This window comes from Pteropus alecto, unplaced genomic scaffold (genome assembly GCF_000325575.1).
Source record: "Pteropus alecto unplaced genomic scaffold, ASM32557v1 scaffold123, whole genome shotgun sequence".
Taxonomy (NCBI): Eukaryota; Metazoa; Chordata; class Mammalia; order Chiroptera; family Pteropodidae; genus Pteropus; species Pteropus alecto.
The window spans coordinates 8955757-8977910 of NW_006433950.1; the positions used below are offsets into that span (position 1 = coordinate 8955757).

The 22154-nt window shown below is 34.9% G+C and overlaps 1 protein-coding gene and 1 pseudogene across 1 annotated transcript in view; both read left to right on the top strand.

Annotated features, from left to right (window-relative positions):
* GLG1 (golgi glycoprotein 1) overlaps positions 1-22154 on the top strand; it is a 105620-nt gene that overhangs the window by 49441 nt on the left and 34025 nt on the right. The window contains exons 2-5 of the mRNA XM_015586940.2: positions 9867-9899; positions 11893-11979; positions 15345-15560; positions 20535-20738. Coding sequence (XP_015442426.1) covers positions 9867-9899; positions 11893-11979; positions 15345-15560; positions 20535-20738 — 540 coding nt within the window. The remainder of the gene's footprint in view (positions 1-9866; positions 9900-11892; positions 11980-15344; positions 15561-20534; positions 20739-22154) is intronic.
* LOC112477317 lies at positions 2576-6046 on the top strand (annotated as a pseudogene).

Sequence of the window (22154 nt, forward strand, 5' to 3'; positions counted from 1 at the left end):
GTATTAATGGAGTCACTTTCTTTTCTCACTTTCATTAACTTGGTCTTAGGACAAAATTACCCCATATTTTATGTTTTAAAATGTGTATTTGGTAATTTTTAGATAAAGTTTAAAAATTAGAAATCTGGCTAAAGATTTTCAGTAACTCAATTAGATAAAATATTCTAAAATATCTTAGTGTGACTTATGTCCTAAATTTTTATTTTAAAAATCTGTTACGAATTAATTGACTTGCATATATGCTTCTGAATTCTTTATATTACTGGCATAACTAGCCACTAACATTCATAATGTAAGATTCTTAACCAAAGACTCCGAGTAGACCTATATATGTGTACAGTACTATTTTCAGCCTAAGTGTGTATATTAAATGTCTTAGAACGTTACATTTTGTGGATTTTACCTAGTACATATTACAGAGAGGATGTGTCCTATGTAAAGGCTTGAAGCTTTTCTTCCTGCATACTGAGGTGAAAATAAGAACATAGAGGACATAAACAAGAGTTAAGTCCCTACAGCATCTCATCAATGTTATAACAAAATAACATTGAATGAAATGATCTTATTCAAGGACCTGCTGCCTTTTTGATGAATTTCCTACAAAACAGTTTGTAAATGTCAGCCACTTTAGCCTGACTAATAATGCTGTAGGTGCCACTCTTGTAACATGGGCACCAAAACTGACTTTACCCAGGCAACTGGGCAATGAAAAACAAGGCCTTTTCTCCCTTTACAGCTGTGTGCCTGCCATGGCCGGGAGCCAAGTTGATAGACCTATCCAAGATTCTTTCCTTTGAGGCTAAAGGGGAATCTGGCCAAGCATTTGATAGAATGCTTAACTCTGTTTCCTTCCCCGATAAATTAGGTAAAAATGCTCCCCACCAGCACCAAACTGCGTTCTAGATTTCCAAGTCATCTTCTAGGTAGCTTTTCCCTCCCCGCTGATGGTAGGCTCTCATGGGGATGATTTAGTCCCAGAGAAACTCATTCATTCACAGTGGGGAAATGAGGCAGAGTCTTTGCAAAGCCATAATAGGTTTTAAAACCCTTGTCATTACAAAACAGTTCTACATTTCTTGAATATTGGGTAGTCCCAAATGGGAAATTGATAAAAAGATTGACTGAGCTCTGTATGTGAAAAAAAATAATCTCTAAACATTTTTTTGAGGATGACCCACCTCCTACAGTTTATAGGTATCTCTATTTCTAATTTATGATAGTCAGATAGGGTGGAAAATGGAGAATGACCTTTGTTTATAATATTTCTTATGGTAGAAAAAATTAAATGTGTTTTTGTAATTTAAATTTCACATAAACGTCAAGGTTTGTAAAATCATAATCCATCGTGTAGCCTTTTGCCAATGTAACGATGCAGTTTTCATTCAAAACTAGATTATAGGAGTCCCCCCATATCCATGGTTTTGCTTTTCAAGGTTTCAGTTACCGTGGACTACTGTGGTCTGAAAATATTAAATGGGAAATTCCAGAAATAAACAATTTATAAGTTTTAAATTGCACCCCATTTTAAGTAGTGTGATCAAATCTCATGCCATCCTACTCTGCGCCCCGCCCCCCAGGATGTGAATCATCCCTTTGTCCACACTGTATGTGCTACCCAGCCATTAGTCATTTCTGTTATCTGATCGACAATCACAGCATTGCAGTGCTTGTGTTCAAGTAGCCCTTATTTTACTTAATAATAGCCCCAAAGTACAAGGGTAGTGATGCTGGCAATTTGGATATGCTAAAAAGAAACCATAAAGTCTTCTTTTAAGTGAAAAGGTGAGTAGATTACAATAAGACATTCTGAGAGAGAGGTAAAGAGAGGGAGGGGGAGGGAGAGAGAGAGAAGAGAGACCACATTCACATATCATTGTTTATTTTATTATTGTTGTTAATCTCTTACTGTGCCTAATTTATAAGTTAAACTTTATCATAGCTTTGTATGCATAGGTCAAAACATAGTATGTACAGGGTTTGTTACTCTCCATGGTTTCAGGCATCCGGTGGGGGTCTGGGGAAACTACTGTTCTATATCCTTATTTAGCATTTGGCATTTTCTGCTCTGGGCACAGAAAATGATAAATTATAATAATTTTGACTGTTTCCATTTGGTCAGTTTAACTAGTTTTGGAGTTTTCTTAAACAAAAGTAAGATGTAATTTGACTTTTCAAAATAAATCTGGGGTATAGCATCTTCATGGATATGATTCATCTATCATGAGTCAAGAGTTACTCAGTCTTTTTTTATTTTTAGTCCATTATTAAGTTCAGTAATTAGCCAGATTGCTATGTGTTTCCAAATTTTCAGAATAAGGGTATAATCTCACTGAAGATGAATGAATTAGTACTTGACAGAGCTGAAAGTCTTGCCAGTATTTATGTGTATAAGTATGCTATCTGAACCAGAGCAGAACTGTTTGCTAATTCTCATGATTATACATGCATATAAATTCTCTCTCTCTCCCTCTCTCTCTCTCTCTCTCTCTCTCTCTCTCTCTCTCTCTCTCTCTCTATTTATTAGAATTAAAGGATATTGAGGTTATTTTCATTTTAAAGGTATAAGACAGGTAAGTCTTGACCTCAACCTATCCTCATCACTGCCTTGTGTTTATGTCAGACTGTCTAAGAACCAGGGATAGATGGGCCCTATTTGTCTGCGAAAGGTATTCCCTGTCTTATCTTTTACCCCTTTTAACACTCAACATGTTCCTGTGGAAGTAACTATACATTATTCTTGGCATTGAGTTTTCAGGCTGCCCCTCTGAGCTATGCCTAAAGTAGTGTCCCAGTGAGTAATCAGCTCCAACACCTTGAATTAGGAGGAACATGATGCTGCCCCTCCACGCCTGCTCCTGTTTGTGCAGCCGGATGGCGTTAGTGCTGGACTGTCAGAAAAATAGCCCGTGAGACTCTGGGATTAGTCCTGTGTAATTGATGCTGCCAAACATACCCACAAATTGTAACACGGAAGGCAGGAGACTATCTTCAGAGGCCTGAAGGCATTGAATGACAGTACAGGAACAAGTGTGCAAGGTGTGAACTGCCACTCTTCTGCCAGATCCAGAAGAATGCTCCATGACCTTCATTGTGAATGAAACAGGTGTCAGGTCAGGTCTGCATAGGATTTTGGGAAAATGAGTATGTATACTTAGAAACAAGAGCCTCCTAAGAATGTGATGATGGCCAAACAGGCCAAAGACCTGGGCAGGTTCAACTCTGTCACTGAATCTACTGTTGATGAAGAGGTAGAGGAGACTGAGGCTAGGGAAGTTGCTGACTCGTACGCGCAGGATGCCACAGTGACCGAAAAACAACTGGAGCTCTAGGGCATGAGCTAAAGAAATCTACAAGAGCTGGCTGAACTGGAAGCCAAGAAAGCAAAAATGAAGGAGACCTTGACTGACAACCACTTCAAGTGATCAGGACCTTTTCTCTGAACTCAGACGAGAGACAAACATTTAGATCAGAGGAAGAAGAACTTTTTCTCGATTACATGTACTGATTGATTCCTACCTTTAAACCCAGTAGAAAGCTTTACGTTGCTTTCCATTGATTCTCCTACATTCAGTGAGGTCTTTGAGTCCATCTGACCTGCTTTCTAGAAATGAATTTTTAAAATCTTTACATAGGTCATCTTCTGTCCTATTTTTTGTCTATTTGGTGTAAACTTCAGCTGTGTGGAAATTCTGTGACTAGATCAGTGCTTGAGTGTCTCTAGTTTCTGAAGTAGCTGTTCTTATTCCATCTTTAAAGTTAATAAAATGTGTAAAGATTTTTAAAAAGACAACTATACCAACTATACAATATTTTCCAGCTGTTACTATCTACTGGAGAAGCATACATAAATAACAGTAAATCACCACTCTCTACACTGTTTAGAACATATTAACTTGAATTATGGGAGATCATTATTGTTCAGATTTTATTAAAACTTCGTAGTTATCCCATCATATATTGGAGATGCCAAATATATAAGCCTGAGAATGGTCACCACAGGGTTCCTCACTATCTCGCTCAAGTCTCTACCCTCTACTCAGAATGTGCCTTTCGAACAGCCCCATCTCATCTTCCTCAGCATATGCTTAACATCACAGCACCAAATCACAAACTCCTTTTAAGGCTCAACTCAGGTGTACCATCTTCCATTAGAGTCTCTGATTTCCTTTCTATCTTCCTACTCATGGGAGTTGATGGTACTTTTTTCATTCTTTATCAGGCCCCCACAAACTCCACATGCAGCTTTGTTTGATAGTTAGGTATAGACTCGTGTTTTATCTCCTCTACCACACTAATTTACTTGAGAGCCAGCATCTATAATCTCCCGATGGACCTGTACTGTAAATCCTTTTTTGAAAAGATGGATGAATGTTGAAGAATCATACAAAAGAACAGCTCTTTAGTGAATCAGAACATTGTTGGAAGGCACGAGGCCTTTGTTGATCCCTTTATTTTGTTTTAAACAATACTTAGCAGCTATCCCTGGGTACAAATAAGAAAAATTAATTCTGATTGAGTCAGGATAAGGCACTAAGAGTAACTTAGTTATGAATCAGATTGAGGGCTAAGATTCAGTTTACACTAGTGGAGAGAGAATTTATCAAGACTAAAAGACTGGGTTTATCTAATCATTACTAACTATATTAAGTTTGCTTTTTTGATGGGCAGGAGTGGGTGGCTTGAGCCAAGTTAATAAGTGGATTGCTCTTATAGTTGGGAGTTTACCGGGTTCTTAATGAATAAACTCCCAGAAGAATTTACGTACTACTGTAGCAGAATGAATGTCTCTAACCTGAAAGTGGCATCAGATTATTTTCCAGCCTTCAGATTTTTTTTTTTCTGATTGCGCTAATAGCCTTCAGATTTTTGCAAGGCCATGAAAGCACTGATACTATTGATGGTTTTTTGTTTTGTTTTATTTTCTCCCAGGTGATTAATAAACAGAGTCCTGTCATCACTTAGTTTATAAGTACCAGGTGTAATCTGGTGGGTAGTTCAACTTCAGTCAGTGTAACTGTAGAATGTTCCATATTTTAGACATAATCCAACTCCCAAGCATTTCTGTTTCAGAAACTAGGACAGCTTCCAAGTTAGTTTTGTGAATGCTTTCATTTCTCCTGCCAGACTCATTAACTCAGCCTGTTCACCTTGGGGAAATTATAGTTTCAGACTTGTACTTTCTGTAAAAATCATCCTCTTAAATGAATGTGAAGGTTGATTTAATTCAGATCATTCAGACTCAAGCTTTTCAATAGTTTATTCTAAAACCTGTTATTGTGAATTTGACCAGCAGAGAATGGTTAAAATGAAGAAGGAAATCATGATCATAACATGCAAATTACCAGCATTAAAAGATGCGGAATTCAATAAATATTTCTATTTTCATATTCCATGTCTCAGATTTTATAGACTCATCAAGCTAAATAATCTCAACCATTTTAGACCAGTATTTCTTAATTTTTCCTTGTCATATGAATCTTTTTGAGATTATGATGACAGCTGTGGATTCTCTTCTCAGAAGAATATACTTGCACACAAAAGTTTGTATTCAGATTTAAGACAATCTCACTCCTAAAGTCTGTGCAGGGATCGTAGGTGAAGAAATACCTGTTCTAGTCCTCAGGGGTCTGGAGAAGTTAAGTGACCCATCCCAAATCACACAGCTTCTGTAGCTGAAAACTTCTGTTAGTCTGTTTTTCTTCTACTATTCTGTTCCTTTCTTTAAAATCCATTCTGAATTTATAAAACTTAAAGGAAGGCTAGGGATTTTAAGCCTTAAAATCAACTATTTCAGCTTTGGCATACCCAATGAGGATATTAAAGTGCAGTAACACCCAAAACATTTAAACCATTCACTTAGAACTAAGCACAGTTTTTTATGACTTGCTGTAGTTATTCAAGGGCTAATCCAAGACCCCTAGTTGGTGTAATTACTCCATCAGTTTCTTAAATGGGCTACCTACATCTAAATTCATATCCGTCAATCACTATAGAGCGCTAGTTCTGTTTATTCATCCTGTCTACCTTTCTTTTTCTTGCGCTTCCTAAAGCCACCGCCTCCCCCTCCCCCCGCCCCCATCGCTATGCTCGACCTACCAAGCCATTTTGGAGAGGTATCAAGCTGAAAGCATCACAATAAGCATTAGATGCTACTTATTATTTAAATCCAATTTTGTTGTCTCCTAGCAATGTACCTTTCATCACGTTACTAAGTTTCTTTGTATTTCCATATCCTCATCTGTAAAATTGAACCTAGTACCTTTATCTTACAGTCCATCATGTTGTAGGAAATAAATGTAGCACCTAAAGTCAGTTAAGTGACAGTTTTCGCTCTTGCCTGCTGCATTCGTCACATTCTTTATTGGAGTCAGGCAGGTGTCTCCAAGTACTTAGTGCTTAATCCTTTAGTGTTATTTTTGCATCATTTCTTCATCATTAACTGAGTTCCTTCTCTATTTTAGTCACTGATAGGTTGGGTTCGGGGGATGTGTCATGTTCTCTTTTTTCTTTATTCATCATAGTTTCTTTATTGATACCAATATATACAACTTCAGCATTCTCTTCTATAAAATTTGATTGTTAAATTAACAGAAAGCTATTTATGAAGCTTTTCATAATGAGTTCTCACAGTTTTACATTATTTAGAGGACAGTTATTTTATTTTCAGTGAAGAAACACTTGATGTAAGAGACTCTTCTTTTTGAAGTCCAGATTTCTATCTTCAGAGTGATAGAGAGCAGCTAATAATGTGGCAAAACTCAGCTTCTAATTCAATGCTTCCACAGGCTACGAGCCAGCACTTCACCTGTGATGTGTTGGGGTAGGACTCCTAAACTGGGCAGAAGGAAAGTTTCAGCTCTTAATCCTCTGTCTTGATCATGTTCTTGTCATTTGAAAAAATGATTAGGCATATGCCTAATAGATATAGTTATTCATAAAATATTAATTCTAACATATACATTATAAAATATTAAAATATAGAAGATGAGCTTTTTAAAAGAGAGGGTCTATTATTTTTTTCCTAAGCCCTGGGGGGATTATACGACTGGCATCCTCTTTAGAATCATTCTTTAATCCTTTGGACCCGGCTCAAGTCCCTACTCCTGCTTAATTGCTTGATTGCACCATTTATCTCTACAACTGGATTGTAAACTACCCAAGGTTAGAGACAATGTCTTATCTTTCTTCTGTATCCCACAGCAAGGCCTAGCACAGTTTTTTTTTACATTATAATTATTCAATACTGCATTTACTTGTTGATTAATTTCTTGGGACATTTCCGAGTACTGTTTCAATGATTGTTAATAAAAGGAAAAAAATCCTCAGCCCTATTCTACCTTAGCAATTCTGGGTTTTATTCCTGATATTATTCATCTTGTAGGAGTAAAGATAATCAAGCCCATCTCCATTTATAATTTTGTAGAAATAAATATACTAAGTGTGATGAAATGATTTATTTGGGGCAGGTCGAAAATGGTGCAATCTGTGTCAGTACCCTCATCTGTTTTTGTTTCTTGAGATTTTTGTCTTTTAGTGTCTTATCAAATGGCTGAATGCTAAACCGTAGCATTTTCTTTTTATACTTTATAGTTAATTTGCACTGGTATTATTCATGTTCTCGCTGTTTGGATATATTACTTAATATTTTATATTTTTCTCTGGACCAGTGCTATGTCCTTTGATTTTTAAAACCCTTTTAGATTTTGAAAATTGGTTATTTGCAATTGCATTTAGAAACTCCTCGTAGCTATTTAGTTCTTTGAATATTAAAGGCTTAACATAACCTTGGTCTGTGGCATTCTATATTGTCATTTTCTCTTTCTTGGTAGAGAAAATGAATCAAGAAAGAAAAAACTAAGAACAGTTTATTGTCAGTTGCATAGCAAGGCAACCAAAGAAATGAAAACCAAATACTGGTTTCCAAATTTGTAGTTCATTTGTGTCTCTGCGGATTATGTCATTCCTTCATAAAAGCTACAGTACTCTGTACTTAGTAATAAAATTCACTAAATTAAATCATAGCTATTACCAATTGTAACTTAAAAGTTTTGGAATCTTCATTATTTCATTTGCTTGATAGGTATATTAATCATTTTTTTTCCTTCAAAATTTCAAGCGCTTATAATGGCACATGTTTTTCTTGCTCATGGCTATGCACGTCAGTTGAGATGGCTCTGCCCCACATGTCCCTCCTTCTCCTGGTACTAGCAGCATCCTGGACACATTTTTCCTGGGATGGCAAGAATGTAAGAATACAAGCCAAAGCACTCAACACATTTAAAGCCTGTGCTCATACTGCGTCTGCTAAAATGCCGTTAGCCAACACAAGTCAGTGGCCTAGCCTAACATCAGTGGAACATCAGTGGATAGAGCACATGTATACTCAGTCCCTAACAGGAGGACAAAGGATACGGATATCAAATCCTATGAAAGAAGAGTGAAAAACTGGGGAAAATAATTCAGTCTACCACTGTAGGGAAGCAAACCATTAAAACAATCATTGATTTGCTAATGTAAGTCCTGCGGACTGTAAACATGACAACATTTTTTCTCCATGAGTAACTTACATCTTATTTGACTGTTATTTTGAAGATTCTCCAGTGCTCTGAATTTCTTTCAAGATTGCCCCTTTAATGCAAAGTTATTTTAGTAGAAATGAAAAGAAATGATAATAATATTAATTGTCTTTCATGCTTTGAGAAAGAACTAGAATTCTGATTGATTGAAAAATTTAAGGGAGGGGATTTAAAGGGAATAAGGTAGAAAACTGCCTAAACGAAAATCGTTTTTGCTTAGTAAACTGTTAAGAGATAAAAATTAAACACATAGAATTGAAGTGGAGGGAACAGGGTTAAGCTAAATTAACTCATACCAAGAAGGTTGATTTCTGAGAAGTAGAAAAACACCTCAAAAAAGGCATTAAAATATCTATTCTCACTTAGACCAGTAGAGAGAAAGTTCAGAATTGGTTATGTTAGATTGCTAGGTAATCATAAGATTATATTAAAGTTGGTTTTAATATATTTTATCACTAAGTACAAAAACAAGTTTGTATATTAGTATTAATGCCTACTAAAGCCTGCAGGGGATTAATAGTTTCCTAGAAGCTTTTTTCTCGAAGTGATGCTAAGTGTGGCTGCTTGATTTGTTAATATTTACTGTTTTCTTTATTGCTTATATTTATCCTTGAATAGAAAGAATCTTTGTATTTTGCAAATGACCTTTTACAACCTACATTGGTAATATTTCATAGAAGACACACAGAATTCACTTCATTTGAACAGGATAGAATGATATGAAACTCAAAGGAAATGGTGCTTTATTATGGTGTGTGTTATTACAGTCATATCTCCTTTAAAGGTATGAACAAGGAAACTAAAGGAGATGTGTATTGCAAAGCTGTGCAATATTGGGCGTAACCTACTCTACCTTTTTTGTCATGGAATTGAAAGTTTATTTTATCTCTGGTAGATGTACTTGGATTTACAAAACAAATGTATTCATGGAGAATTTATAGCTTTCTTTAAAGAAAGGACACCCTTATTATGCCTGATCCTCTTTAGCTTTCAGAATTATGAAGTGTCATGTAAGGATCCTTATGTCACTATTACTTTATCTCTAGTACATTCTTCTCCAATTTCCCCATTACTATATTGTATCATTCATTGATGGGGAAGGGATTATGTCTCATCTTCTTTTCTGGTGTATTTCTCCTCAGCAATTTAAAAGATATATAAGCCCTATTTTATTCCTTATATTGAAGAAACATATTCAGTTGAATATGCAGATTTCTTGTTTTGGGTTTATTTTGGTGGTGTATGAAAACTTGATTTTTTTTTAACATCATCTTTTTTTTTTCCTTTTAGCCTGAAAATGAAATTTCTTCAGACTGTAATCATGTAAGTATGAATTTTCCATAATTCACCATATGTGCTTTATATATATGATGACAAATTTTGGGATGCTTTTCCTGTTTTGGGAAGCATTATAGTTTTTTTTTTAGATTCTCTTATTCTTAAAAAGAGGACGATAAACCTTGTTTAAGGGCCATGATAAATCTACAGATATCCTTCCACTGTAGAAACCGGTAGGTTCTGCCAAATATTTCTGTATTTAAGCTTAAATTTTTCTTTAGTTACAGCTGCCATATGAAAATAATCGTTTCTGTGCTTATCAGGTTTACAGTTTTAGACTTCTGTACTTTAAAATTGTTTCAGTTAGTTATCATATAGTCATCTGGTATTTGCAGCAGTGACTGTAGGTCCCTCAAAGCCTAAAGTATTTATTTTCTGGCCCTTTTCAGAAAAAGTTTGCTAACTTCTGCCCCCGCCTATGGATAGGAATATAAATAAGAAAAACGTCTTTATAAAGCAGTCAGCTTAAAATGCATATATGCTTTGGCCTAACATTTCTACTTCTAGAAATTTATGTGTACTTAATAGATTAAAATGTGTCCATAAAAGGATATTGGTTGTGGCATTATTTATAAAGCAAAAGATTAAGGGGGCGGGGGGGAATCTCAAAATTCATCATTAGACCAAATCTGACAGAGGGGAAGCCCAAAAAGAAGCTGCTCTGTGCTTTAGAACCTCAGAGGGCTGGAGAATAGTAAAGATATGAAAGGAAAATGGGGAGCAATAGTATACAGAAAACAAAAGAATGGATATCATAAAAAAGACAAGATTAGGACACAGACACAGAGGAAAGAACTTGTGAAGACACAAGGAGATGGCCACCTACAAGCCAGGGAGAGGGGCCTCAGAAGACATCAGGACTGTCAGCACCTTGATCTCACACTTCTAGCCTCCAGCATTGTGAGAAAGTAAATTTCTGTTGTTTAAGCCATTCAGTATGTGGTATTTCTCTATGAGAACCCCAGCAATCTAATACATGTGGCTTGGTGTTAAATTTTTCCTATTAAAGGTAATGGAACAAATATTAAATTGAATAGCTTTCCACCTAGTAGGGAGTTCAGGAATGAATTAATGTCATTAAACAAGAGATAAGATAGTTATGAACGATTTTTTGGCCAATGAAATTGACATTACCGATGCAGTAGACAAATTCCTAGAAAAACAAACTTTCCAAAACTAACACAAGAAGTAGAAAATCTGAATAACCCTATGTTTATTTAAAAAATTGAATCTAAATAGAAATCTTCCCATTTAATTCAATTCTAGTTGTGCGAGCTTTTATTATGGGAAATTTTCTAACGTTCATAATTGGACTGAAGGTTGCAGGGTAGTAAGTTAATATACAAAAATAAGTTACATTCCTGTTGACCATCAATGAATAATTTAAAATGAAATTAAGAAAATAATTTCATTTACATTAGCTTCAAAAATGTTTAAATACTTAGGAATAAATGTAACAAAAGGAATGTCGAGTTTACCATATGGTGTTAAGGTTTTTAAAGGAATGAAGATATACCTGGAAACTAGACTCTGAGCTTCATAAAATTAATCTCTGAAAGTGCTGTTGATTGTGCAATCTACAACTAAACCCACCAGATCTGAGCTTCTGAGTTAGACTTTTTGGTTCAAGCAGAATTTAAGTTATACTCTCTATTTATATTTTCTCTGAAAACTTCACCAGGAATTTTAGTTCTAATTTTTTTTTCTTAAAAAAAATTGTCCTTAAGTAAAAAAAGAAAAAAAGTGTGTCTAAATGGTTGTTTTGTCTGCACATTTGTTTCCTTTTATCTTTAAATGCAGTGACATTTTATCTTTTCTGTACATTAACTGAAGTGTGAATATGCTTTAACCAACTAGGTAAAATGAACTTTTATCATTTATTTTTATCATAATTTATAATGAATCATGTTTATTATAACTGATGGTAAATTTCACACTAACTGGATTTTCATTTGTTTGTTTTTTCTCTTGTACTTAGTTGTTGTGGAATTATAAGCTGAACCTAACTACAGATCCCAAATTCGAATCTGTAGCCAGAGAGGTTTGCAAATCTACCATTTCAGAGGTAGGTTGTAAAAGAATTTCATGGGTCTTTAATGGCATAGAAGAGAAAATTACATCTCTTTACCAGACCAGTCATTAAGGGAGCAACAACTCATTTAGTTACTTTACTTTTCTTGGTTTTCACATCTGTATTGGTTGAGATGGAGGCCAACGGGGATGTAATTAGATTTCTTTTTGTTAACATTCACCTAGACTTACAGTAGGATGCATTGATTCAGACAAATTGATAATCAGGCTCTGTTGGTCCCCAACCAGAGAATACAACTGCTTCTGTCATCAGTGCGACTCTCACACAATTCACAATCTGCCTATGTCTGAGGCATATCAAAATGGTTTCCCCAGGGGGCTTAGAAACATTTCTAAGTGTTCTGGCTATGCAGTTGGATCAATTGAACCACAGAGGTATATGCTTCAAATAATAGGAGTTAGCATTAAAATGATATGAAAAAGATTGTTATGTGTGTTGTGTTATAATTAGATGTTGAGTATAAAGACAAAAATAATTAATGAAAATGTGTAGCATTGTATGGATGCAAATTGGAATTTTTCAGTTATTGGCTTAGTGTAAACAACAAATATTAGTGAAAACTGTGGTATTGAAAATTTTATTGTTTTTTATTTTTTGTAATCAGTGATAGAAATTCCAGACAGCCAGAGATTTCTACATACTAAAGTGTAGGAATTATAAAGCAAACAGTTGCTATTTTTACATCGCAAAGTTAATAATCATAGATCCTGCAACATCTACATCTGTCTTCAGACTACCCTATCTGATGACATGAGGACCACTTTCTGCTGAACTCTTAAGGAAGACCCTACCCTAACCATATAAGCTCTCAGCTTGTGTTCCTCACTTACGTCATTCTGGGATCTTGTAGAACCTGTTTTCTTTGTCAAATGTTCTAATCTTGTATCAGATATGTTTTATTCTTTTATAGCATTGACCCTTCATATTTACCTTGGAGCCTCACAGTAGAATAGCATGTCTTTGAAACATTGAGCGTTAGCTTCTAGCTTCAGTATCCTGCTCCTCAAACTCCCTTAGCTAGCTATATGACTAGGTATACATACCAATTTGATGCTATGTGGAAAATTTAGCTCAGAATATATGCAGATTCATCACAGTAATTTCACTCTTTGCTAGCTTATTTTATATATATAATAAATAAGCTGGCTTCCTTGTAACGTATATGTAGTGATGGGCCTCATGTAACCTTTTGGGGTGCTGTGGTTCTCTAAAAGATTCAAGTAACAAGGGCACTTCTTGCTTCCTAGAGGGTCAGGAAAATTAAATATCAGGAAGAACACAGTTGCCAACAAGACATTTTATTCTCTATCTCCCTCCTATCTTCTTTTTTAATTTTGGAATCCTACTTCCAAGGCTAAAACAACATCACAAGAATATCTGTAAATCAAACTTATTTACTCTCTATGATTGAGCCAAATTCTGCCTGTTTTCCTCCTGCTTCATGTCAAAAATAGAATGAATCTTCTCCCCAGCCACTTCAGAGTTTACGCCCATTTATAAATATGTTGATGGTTTAATGCTGTTTTTTGCCGTTAACTTGGAAATTTTCCTTCTGTCATATTAAATTTCTGTCCAATAGAGTAGTTGAAAAAAAGCATAAACTTCTAAATCAAACACTACACATCCTATTGTAATTGGTGAACTGAAATACAGAATAGGTACTACATCTGTGTTTTTCAGTAAGTGATTAAAGGTACACATACATTTAACTTCTTATTGTTGCTGCAGTTCAAGTTGTGCTATTTGTTTTTCTTCAGATTTTTAAACTGTTGATTGCCCAGTATTAAAGCCTATGTGAATACTTCTACTTCATTAAATTTTCAAACCCAGATGTCTGCCACTAATCCAGATTTTGTTTGTTTGTTTTTGTCTTTTGTTTTTGTTTTTGACACATGGTTTTTTCAGTGGTTGAATTACAAGTGCTGAGACTTTCAAGGAGCTGTTTCTTTCACTTTAGTAACTCTGTTTTGCTAAAAAAAAAAAAGAAAGAAAGAAAGAAAAAACCCACATTTCCTGGAAATATATTCATTGCCCTCTTTTTAGGCATCACAAAAAAAGAGCTGAAAGAATTGCATTCCTCTTGACTGTTGAAGATCCATGCGCCTCTTAAAGCCAGTGTGAGACTGTTTTTACTTAAATTCCAACATCTGTTCCTTTAAAAGTAAACACAATTTTCTGTCTTGAACTGAGTCTTTGACTTGGTGGGAGCTAGACAAGAGACCCCGTGGCCTAGAGGATGTGTGCGGTGTGTCATGCACCCAGCACCTTTTGGAAAAGGAGGTTGTATTTATTTTGCCCTGTGTGCACGTTTATGATAGGTGGTATAATAGTCGAGAATGGTCTCTGTTGGTTTCAAAAAACCTATAAAACAATACCTTTTCATTTGTATTCAAAATAAACATTTACGTTTGGCTCCTTTCTCTTGGCAAAACTGCCATTTTTGTTTGTTTTTAATTTCTCCAAATGCAATAGGCTTTTTCCAAACAACCTTCTTTGCTTTATAATTCAAGCTTATAACCCTATGAATAGATTTCACTTTTTATTCCTGAATTTTAGCATCTTGGGGCTGGTTTGCTTCATTAGCGCTTGTGGTCTATAGCATGCACTTTGCAGAAACGCTAATCATGTGGGATCACTCTGTGCTTGATCCACTAGATCATGTGTCTAAACCATCCAAATTAGATTTGCAGTGACCTTCTCCTTCTCAAACTTCTTGCCAGACTGCACTGAACATTATTTTAAACATGATTCTGTTCCAGACCACAGTGGTAAAGCTGGGATTCTAGTAAGTTCAGAAACGCATGTCCAAAGTCATAGTTAAGTCAGAACACATTAATGTCATGTCAAGAAGTAATATTATGTCTTTCCTCCTTCCTCCCCTTGGCTACTAGGTTTATCTAGCAATAATAGTTTGCTTTGTAGTTGGCTAAGGACTGTAACTAAATTTCACTCCTGAACCTGTTTTCCAGACCTGTTCCCTAGATTAATCTCCTCACTGTCCATAGCATTCTCTGCATGGATAAAGGGACTTCTCAGTAGAACCGTTTAGAATGATAGAACTATTCTAAAATTGTAGATATTAAAAGCTCTGTTTAATTATATCTCAATAAAGCTGAAGTTTTTAACAGCTCTTTTTGCTCCATTTGGACATGAGTTCTAACTGGCATTTGTAATGTAGGTGTTTTCTTGCAAAACACTAATCATGTATTTCCTAGAGGGCACAGCAATCTGAGTAGGCATGACACTATCAAGAAAATATCAGACGTTCTCTCTTTTGTAAGGGTTATTTGTTGCGAGACTAGAATAGTTGTGTAAAACAATCACTTTCTTTTGAGCAGATTAAAGAATGTGCTGATGAACCAGTAGGAAAAGGTTACTTGGTTTCCTGCTTGGTGGATCACCGAGGCAACATCACTGAGTACCAGTGTCACCAATATATCACCAAGATGACGGCCATCATTTTCAGTGATTACCGTCTAATCTGTGGCTTCATGGATGACTGCAAAAATGACATCAACATTCTGAAATGTGGCAGCATTCGGCTTGGAGAAAAGGTATTCACTACACTGGCTTCACCAAAGGTGTCTTACAAACTTGATAAATGAAAAAGCTTTGTATAACTGGCATGGGAAAATTTAGTTCTGGAGGTGGCCTTAAAGTTGAGGTCCAGATGGCCCAAGATCTAAGGCTACTTGACCTGTGAATGCATCTCATCTATCTGTCACAAAATGTTTCAAGATAGTGTGGAGAAGTAGAGGAATTAATACCTGCTAAGTGTAGTGTTATCTCAAAATACTAAACTATTTGTTGTTTACCTGTAATGTTCTTCTGACAAAGCATTTTATAGTCTCATGGGAATAGTAGTTGGGTTAGGAGAGACTTGAGTTCTCAAACATTTCTCTGCATATAACTCACTGTTTCCATAAAAAAAAAAAGTCACTTAGCACACCAGTACAAAAGAAGATATTTAAATATTAGAAAATTTTAAGATATGTAAAAGTACTTCTAACTTGTCAGAAGAAAGGCACTCTATAAATGTGATGTATAATTTTCAGCTCAGAAGAACTAGTTTTAGTAAAGACAGGAAAGAAAATAACTAGCTAGCTAGTTTCTTCTTCTCTAATTACATCTGATCTTATTTTACTCTGTTGTCCAGAAGATCACAATGGAGGTTTGACCAGGTTTATTCTGAATTTGTTTGCTCAGCAAAAATGAAAAACTCTTGAAGAGTAACAGATGCCAGTGGGAGAGATAGTATGGGACCTACGCAGACATCAGCTATTATTTACCACTGCTCATTGATCTGTTAGGAAATATAACAGAAAATAAAATCCATTTGTCTCTTTGCCCCTATATCTTCATTGCACCATGCTTTGTAGTCTTCTGTCATGGTGTTATATGCTGGAACCATACACACCAGTTCAAGCGAGGGTTTTAGTGCTGGTTATTGTCTGTCACCAAATACCTTTCGTTGATACCAACACAGGGCTCTGGCACTTTCACAGGGCACCTCCGAGTCTATCTTGAGAGCATGACGAACTTGGCATACTGCTTTCAGGCAGCTAAAAAAAGGGCCAGTTTTAATAAAGAAGACAGATTTTTTTCTTTCCAGCAGACTCTAGAAATGGCACAAAAGCATTTAAGTCACCTTAAAGTTCCTCTGACATATTTAGTGTTGGAGATTATATCCAGTTGCAAACCTCACTCTTAAAAATCTTAACATAAGTGTTAGACACATTTTCAGGAATTAGTGATAACATATTTCATATTCGTGATTAGTGGTCCACACTTTAGAGTGGACCATTACAATTCACCTCTGTTGACAACCCAGATAATTTTTGATTAGCTTCCCACTGGCAATCTGATTTGTCAATATAAAACCTGCTTCCAGCGGTATGTGTGAGTTACTAAGTCTGGAGTGACTAACATAATTGCGGAAAATAGTAGTGCTAGAGCCAAAAGACAGGATTGTTTTCTGCATTGTTAAAATAACAACAACAAAAAAAAACTGTTTCTGTGGACCACCAACATGCATATTTTGGTAATTTTTGTTTTTTGCTATACCTACCAATTAGGTGAATTTCTGTGTACACCAGGGCCCCCAACCCTCGCATCAAAGGCTCTTGTATTTTGGGGACAGTGAGATGACTCATGCCTGTGGTTATGAAAAGCACGTTCCTTCCTATGTAATCTGCTCTGGGACTACAGCTGAGTTTAAAAATGAGGAGGCATGTCCTCAGCCCTACTTTGTCTTTTCCAAATACAGTTTACTTCTCTGAAGCCAGTTTTATAGAAATGAAAATTATCCTGAAAATTAATGAGTTTTTGACCACAGAAAAGAATACGCTCATCAATTTCAAATTTGTTGCTGCTGAAGCTTGCAAACTCCTCTGTAAATGAACTGATCTCCAAAGATCAAAGGAGAAGGGATCGTGGCTAACCTGTTTGTACCCTCTGTATGAACATGTAAATGTCATGATTTCAAAACTATAATGATTTCTTTCAAAATGTTACTATGTATAAATTTTATAACAAAGACTATATATTAATATGATCTTTAGAATCTTCTAAGGTAATATTGTCATAATGAAAGGCCAGGTCTCCAGAAGTAAAACTGTAAGTGATTTACATCCTCTGAATAGAAAGTAGAATGTGGCATCCAGTGCAGGAACTTAATGTGCACGTGTGCCACGTTATTTCTCCTTCATACTTTTCACTCAGTAGTTATGTCATTTTATCATTCCATGCTTTTAACCAGCTACTTTGAATAATTCAGACATCCTTCTTCTCTCTTTATCTAGTGAGGTAGATCACAGAAGACCCAAAAATGTTAAAATACAGAATTTATAACAGAGATGAAAACTGAGTTCTTGCCTCCCTTTTTGAGATTAGTGTTATCCTTCTCTGTTCTTAAAATTAAAGCAGGTCAGAGGGGAGAGGCGGACGATAGGGTGTATGGAGAAGAAGAAACCTTTCTTATCGAACTACTAAAAACTAAACAGGACACTAGCAATAGTTTTAAAACACATTTATCTCACCACAATAGAATTTTTAAAACTCATTGTAAATCCATTTAAAGGATCATTTCTTATTCATATGTCAAGCCTATGCATTAGTAACTTTTTTTGACCTAAATAATTTTATTTTCTTGTCGATAATGTACAAGTGTATAGTTCACCTTCCTTGCTTTTATTCACATTCAGTAATTAGCCGTCTGGTTTTATTTGTCAAATATTTGCATACATTTCAGTTATATGACTCAGATGGGCTGAAATAAAAAGCTCAGACTCTGGGGAACTGAGAATTCCTGAAATATCTTTATTTGAAAAAATTAAAGTTACAATGAATGAAAACGTCTAATGGAGGTGACGTTATGGCCCAGTACCAATATGTGGTACTACAATTAAAATTAAACCTCACATTCTTTAGGGAATGCCAAACCATGGTGATGCTGCCTTAAATTCAATAAGAAGGAAATGAAACCATTAAGAAATATAATAGCCCTAGTTAATCTTACTGGCAGCGCATTTAAAACAGTTAAAAACTCAAAGTATGTAGGGAAGTGCTATGACTCATTACATAGAAATCATTTCTTTACCCTGTGATGCCGGGACTAAAGGCTGAATCTAAATCAAGATTTGATGATCATGCTATTATTTTCAACCTCTTTTATACAATTAAGACCTAATTGCTAGCAACTATCTAAGAAAGTTATTATGGGCTACTAAAATTTGGTATAGGATATTGTTTTATAACATAAAATGTTTATAATTTTCATATTCTATAAGTAATAAGTGACTGATATGTTTCTGTCCAAATCTTTGTTATCATAGGCTTGTTTTTCCTTTGGGAAGTGGAACTGGGTAGGCCTTGCCTAAGTGGGTCATAAACTTGAGTGTCACACAAATTAGGAAGAAAAAAATAAGCCTAACTTTGAATTTCTGGGGTTTGTGTCCTCTTTTCCTCTTTTCTCTGTCATTATTTTTTTTGTCACTTGTCCTTCAGTTTAGATATCTGTTCAGTTTTGTTTAGATATCTGTTCAGAATTACTCTCCAAAAAAACTTTTTGGTCATCTGCAGTTTTGGAGCATTAGATAGAATCATATAGCTAATGAGAAAGGTTAAGGTGCAGATAGAGAAAAGGAAGACAGAAGCATCTGCTAGTATGCTATGCTTCTTAATATTTTTTGGGTCAGCAAACCTTTTAAAATTTAATGAAACATATGAACCTTCCTCGGAAAAAATATACAAAAGCTACATACAAATTATTTGAAACTCACTGTGTTGAGAGTTTTAAAATATTGAATATTAAAATATACATAGAATCCAAAGTCTAGAAAAATAAACAATGGACTCTTAGCTGGGCTTCTTACATCCTGCAACTTGGATGAGTTGATACACTCGTCTAGGCCTGTGTTTGCTCATCAATAGGTACACAGCTCTTATCCCCTCTTCTCAGCTATAGTAGGAGAGAATGTGAAAATATTCATGGAAATACTTGGGAAGTAGTGTGTTATAGAACAAATTCTATTAACAAAATTTTTTTTAAACTGTACATTTTTTGTTGAATTTAAATTTTGCTTAAAGTATGTGTTTCTCTATCTGGTTTTAGGAATCTTTTTATTATATACGGATTATTTCATAGACGTATTTTACTATAACAGAATTTTATGTGTTTGTTTAAATAAATGATAACACTATATTTTCTGCTTCTTTGGTTTGCTGTATTAATGATTATGCCTCTCAAGTTATTGAAACATGTTTTCTGAGTAAAGAAGATTAGGGCTCTTGAATAGAAACTATGTAGGGGAAGTTTCTCATTTTGAATGAATGAATTCTTGTGGTTGCTATGGGGATGGTGCAGTGTACAATTAAAGGTAATTGGATGGTTTTAGGAAAGCTGTCCAAAGCAGTTTGTATAAATGATAGTAATCTCATTAAAATCACATTAAGATAAATCTAAAATGTTAGAGTGAATATTATACTACAGATTGTACATATTGAGGTCTTCGTAGACAGTATAGAATAGAAAAAAGGAGAAAGAGACTAATATCTTTCTCAGTCGATTTTTTAGTTTGTTGTTTTTTAACCTGACTAAAAGCACTATTATTTGGGAAAATACCTAGCCCATAAAGATAAATGAACAGAGATTTCTGCGATATTATTTCAGTATCGACATGAGCTCTGATCAGAGCATAGGGCTGATGTAATTCCTTTAAATTTTTCTGATATTTTAAACTTTAAAAACTCAGGTTTTTATTTCTACTGGTAACTAAACTATACTTAATTTCCCAGGATTTCTATTTTCATTTTTAATATGCAAGTATTATATATTGCAACCAAAGATTATTGAGGACATTTTCTGTAACTTCCATAGTATGGTTTATTCCAACCTGATTTCTCAGTAGACTGTCAACAAGCTAGCTATATGTTGTCTTTTTTTTTTTTTTTTTTTTTTAACTAAATGATGTTTATTTGAAACTCACTGTGTTGAAAGTTTTAAAATATTAGTATTCTTACTGTTTTAGGATGCACATTCACAAGGCGAGGTGGTCTCATGCTTGGAGAAAGGCCTGGTGAAAGAAGCAGAAGAAAGAGATCCCAAGATTCAAGTCTCTGAACACTGCAAGAAAGCCATTCTCCGGGTGGCCGAGCTGTCCTCAGATGACTTTCATTTAGACCGGCATTTATATTTTGCTTGCCGAGATGATAGGGAGCGTTTTTGTGAAAATGTGAGTCAGCTCAGAAACTGTTCTTTTCTTCTTTTCATTTTAAATATTTTAAAATACTCTTTCAAAAATAAAATAAACTAACATAAACCTCACATGCAGGAAAGCCACTGGAAATGGGAGGTGGAGTTGGTCTCAGGATAACAGAAAATGATACCGGATGCTCGGCTTTGATTTAACATCTAGTTAACAGTTGGCTTCTGACAACTTCTGCACATCATTTTTTCTACTTTATCTAAATTATCAATTTCAGTTCTTCTCTGTTTGTATTATATTTATTTTACCAGGGAATCCTATTCACATTTATTTCATGGCTAAAACTTTGCCATGTTACATATTTATATTTATATGTTTTTGGCTAAGATGAAAAAAGCAAGTGGCCAGCTTTTAAAACCAAATGCTTGATAACTACTCACAGACCCAATAGAACAGCTTTCTAACACTTAATTATTTTTTGTATTATTTATTTATTATAACTATCCTAAAAGGTATGAGGTGATCATTTCATTGTGATTTTGATTTGCTTTTCCCGGATGATTAGTGATGTTAGCACTTTTTCATATACTTACTGGCTATTTGTATATCTTTGTTAGAAAAATGTCTTTTCAGATCCTTTGGCCATTTTTCAAATCAGGTCATTCATTTTTTTTGCTTTTGAGTTATATGAGTTCCTTTTATTTTTTTTTTTTTAATAGTTTTTTAAAATTTTTCAGTTACAGTTTACATACAATATTATATTAGTTTCAGGTGTACAACATAATGATTAGACATTTATATAATTTATGAAATGATCACCCTGATAAATTTAGTATCCATCTGACACCATACACGGTTATTACAATATTTTTGACTATATTATGCTACACTCTACATCCCCATGACTATTTTGTAACTACCAATTTGTACTTCTTAATCCCTTCCCTTTTTCACGCATCCCCCCAACCCTCCTCCCATCTGGCAACCATCAAGATGCTCTCTGTATCTGTGAGTTTGTTTCTGTTTTGTTTATGTTGTTCTTTAGAGTCCACATATAAGTGAAATCATATGGCATTTGTCTTTCTCTGTCTGACTTACTCTACTCAGCACAATACCCTCTAGGTCCATCCATGTTGTTGCAGATGGCAAGATTTCATTCTTTTATTTATTTACTTATTTTTATGGCTGAGTAATATTTCACCGTGTATGTGTACCACTTCCTCTTTATCCATACATCCATTAATGGACCCTCAGGTGACCTCCATATCTTGGCTTTTTCAGAAAATGCTGCAGTGAACATATGGGTGAACATGTCCCTTCAAAGCAGTGTTTTGGGTTTCTTTGAATTAGTACCCAGAAGTGGGATTACTGGGTCTTTCTTTGTTATAGAGTCTCCTTTAAAGTTTATTTTGACTGATATAACTGTTGCTACCCCAGCTTTTT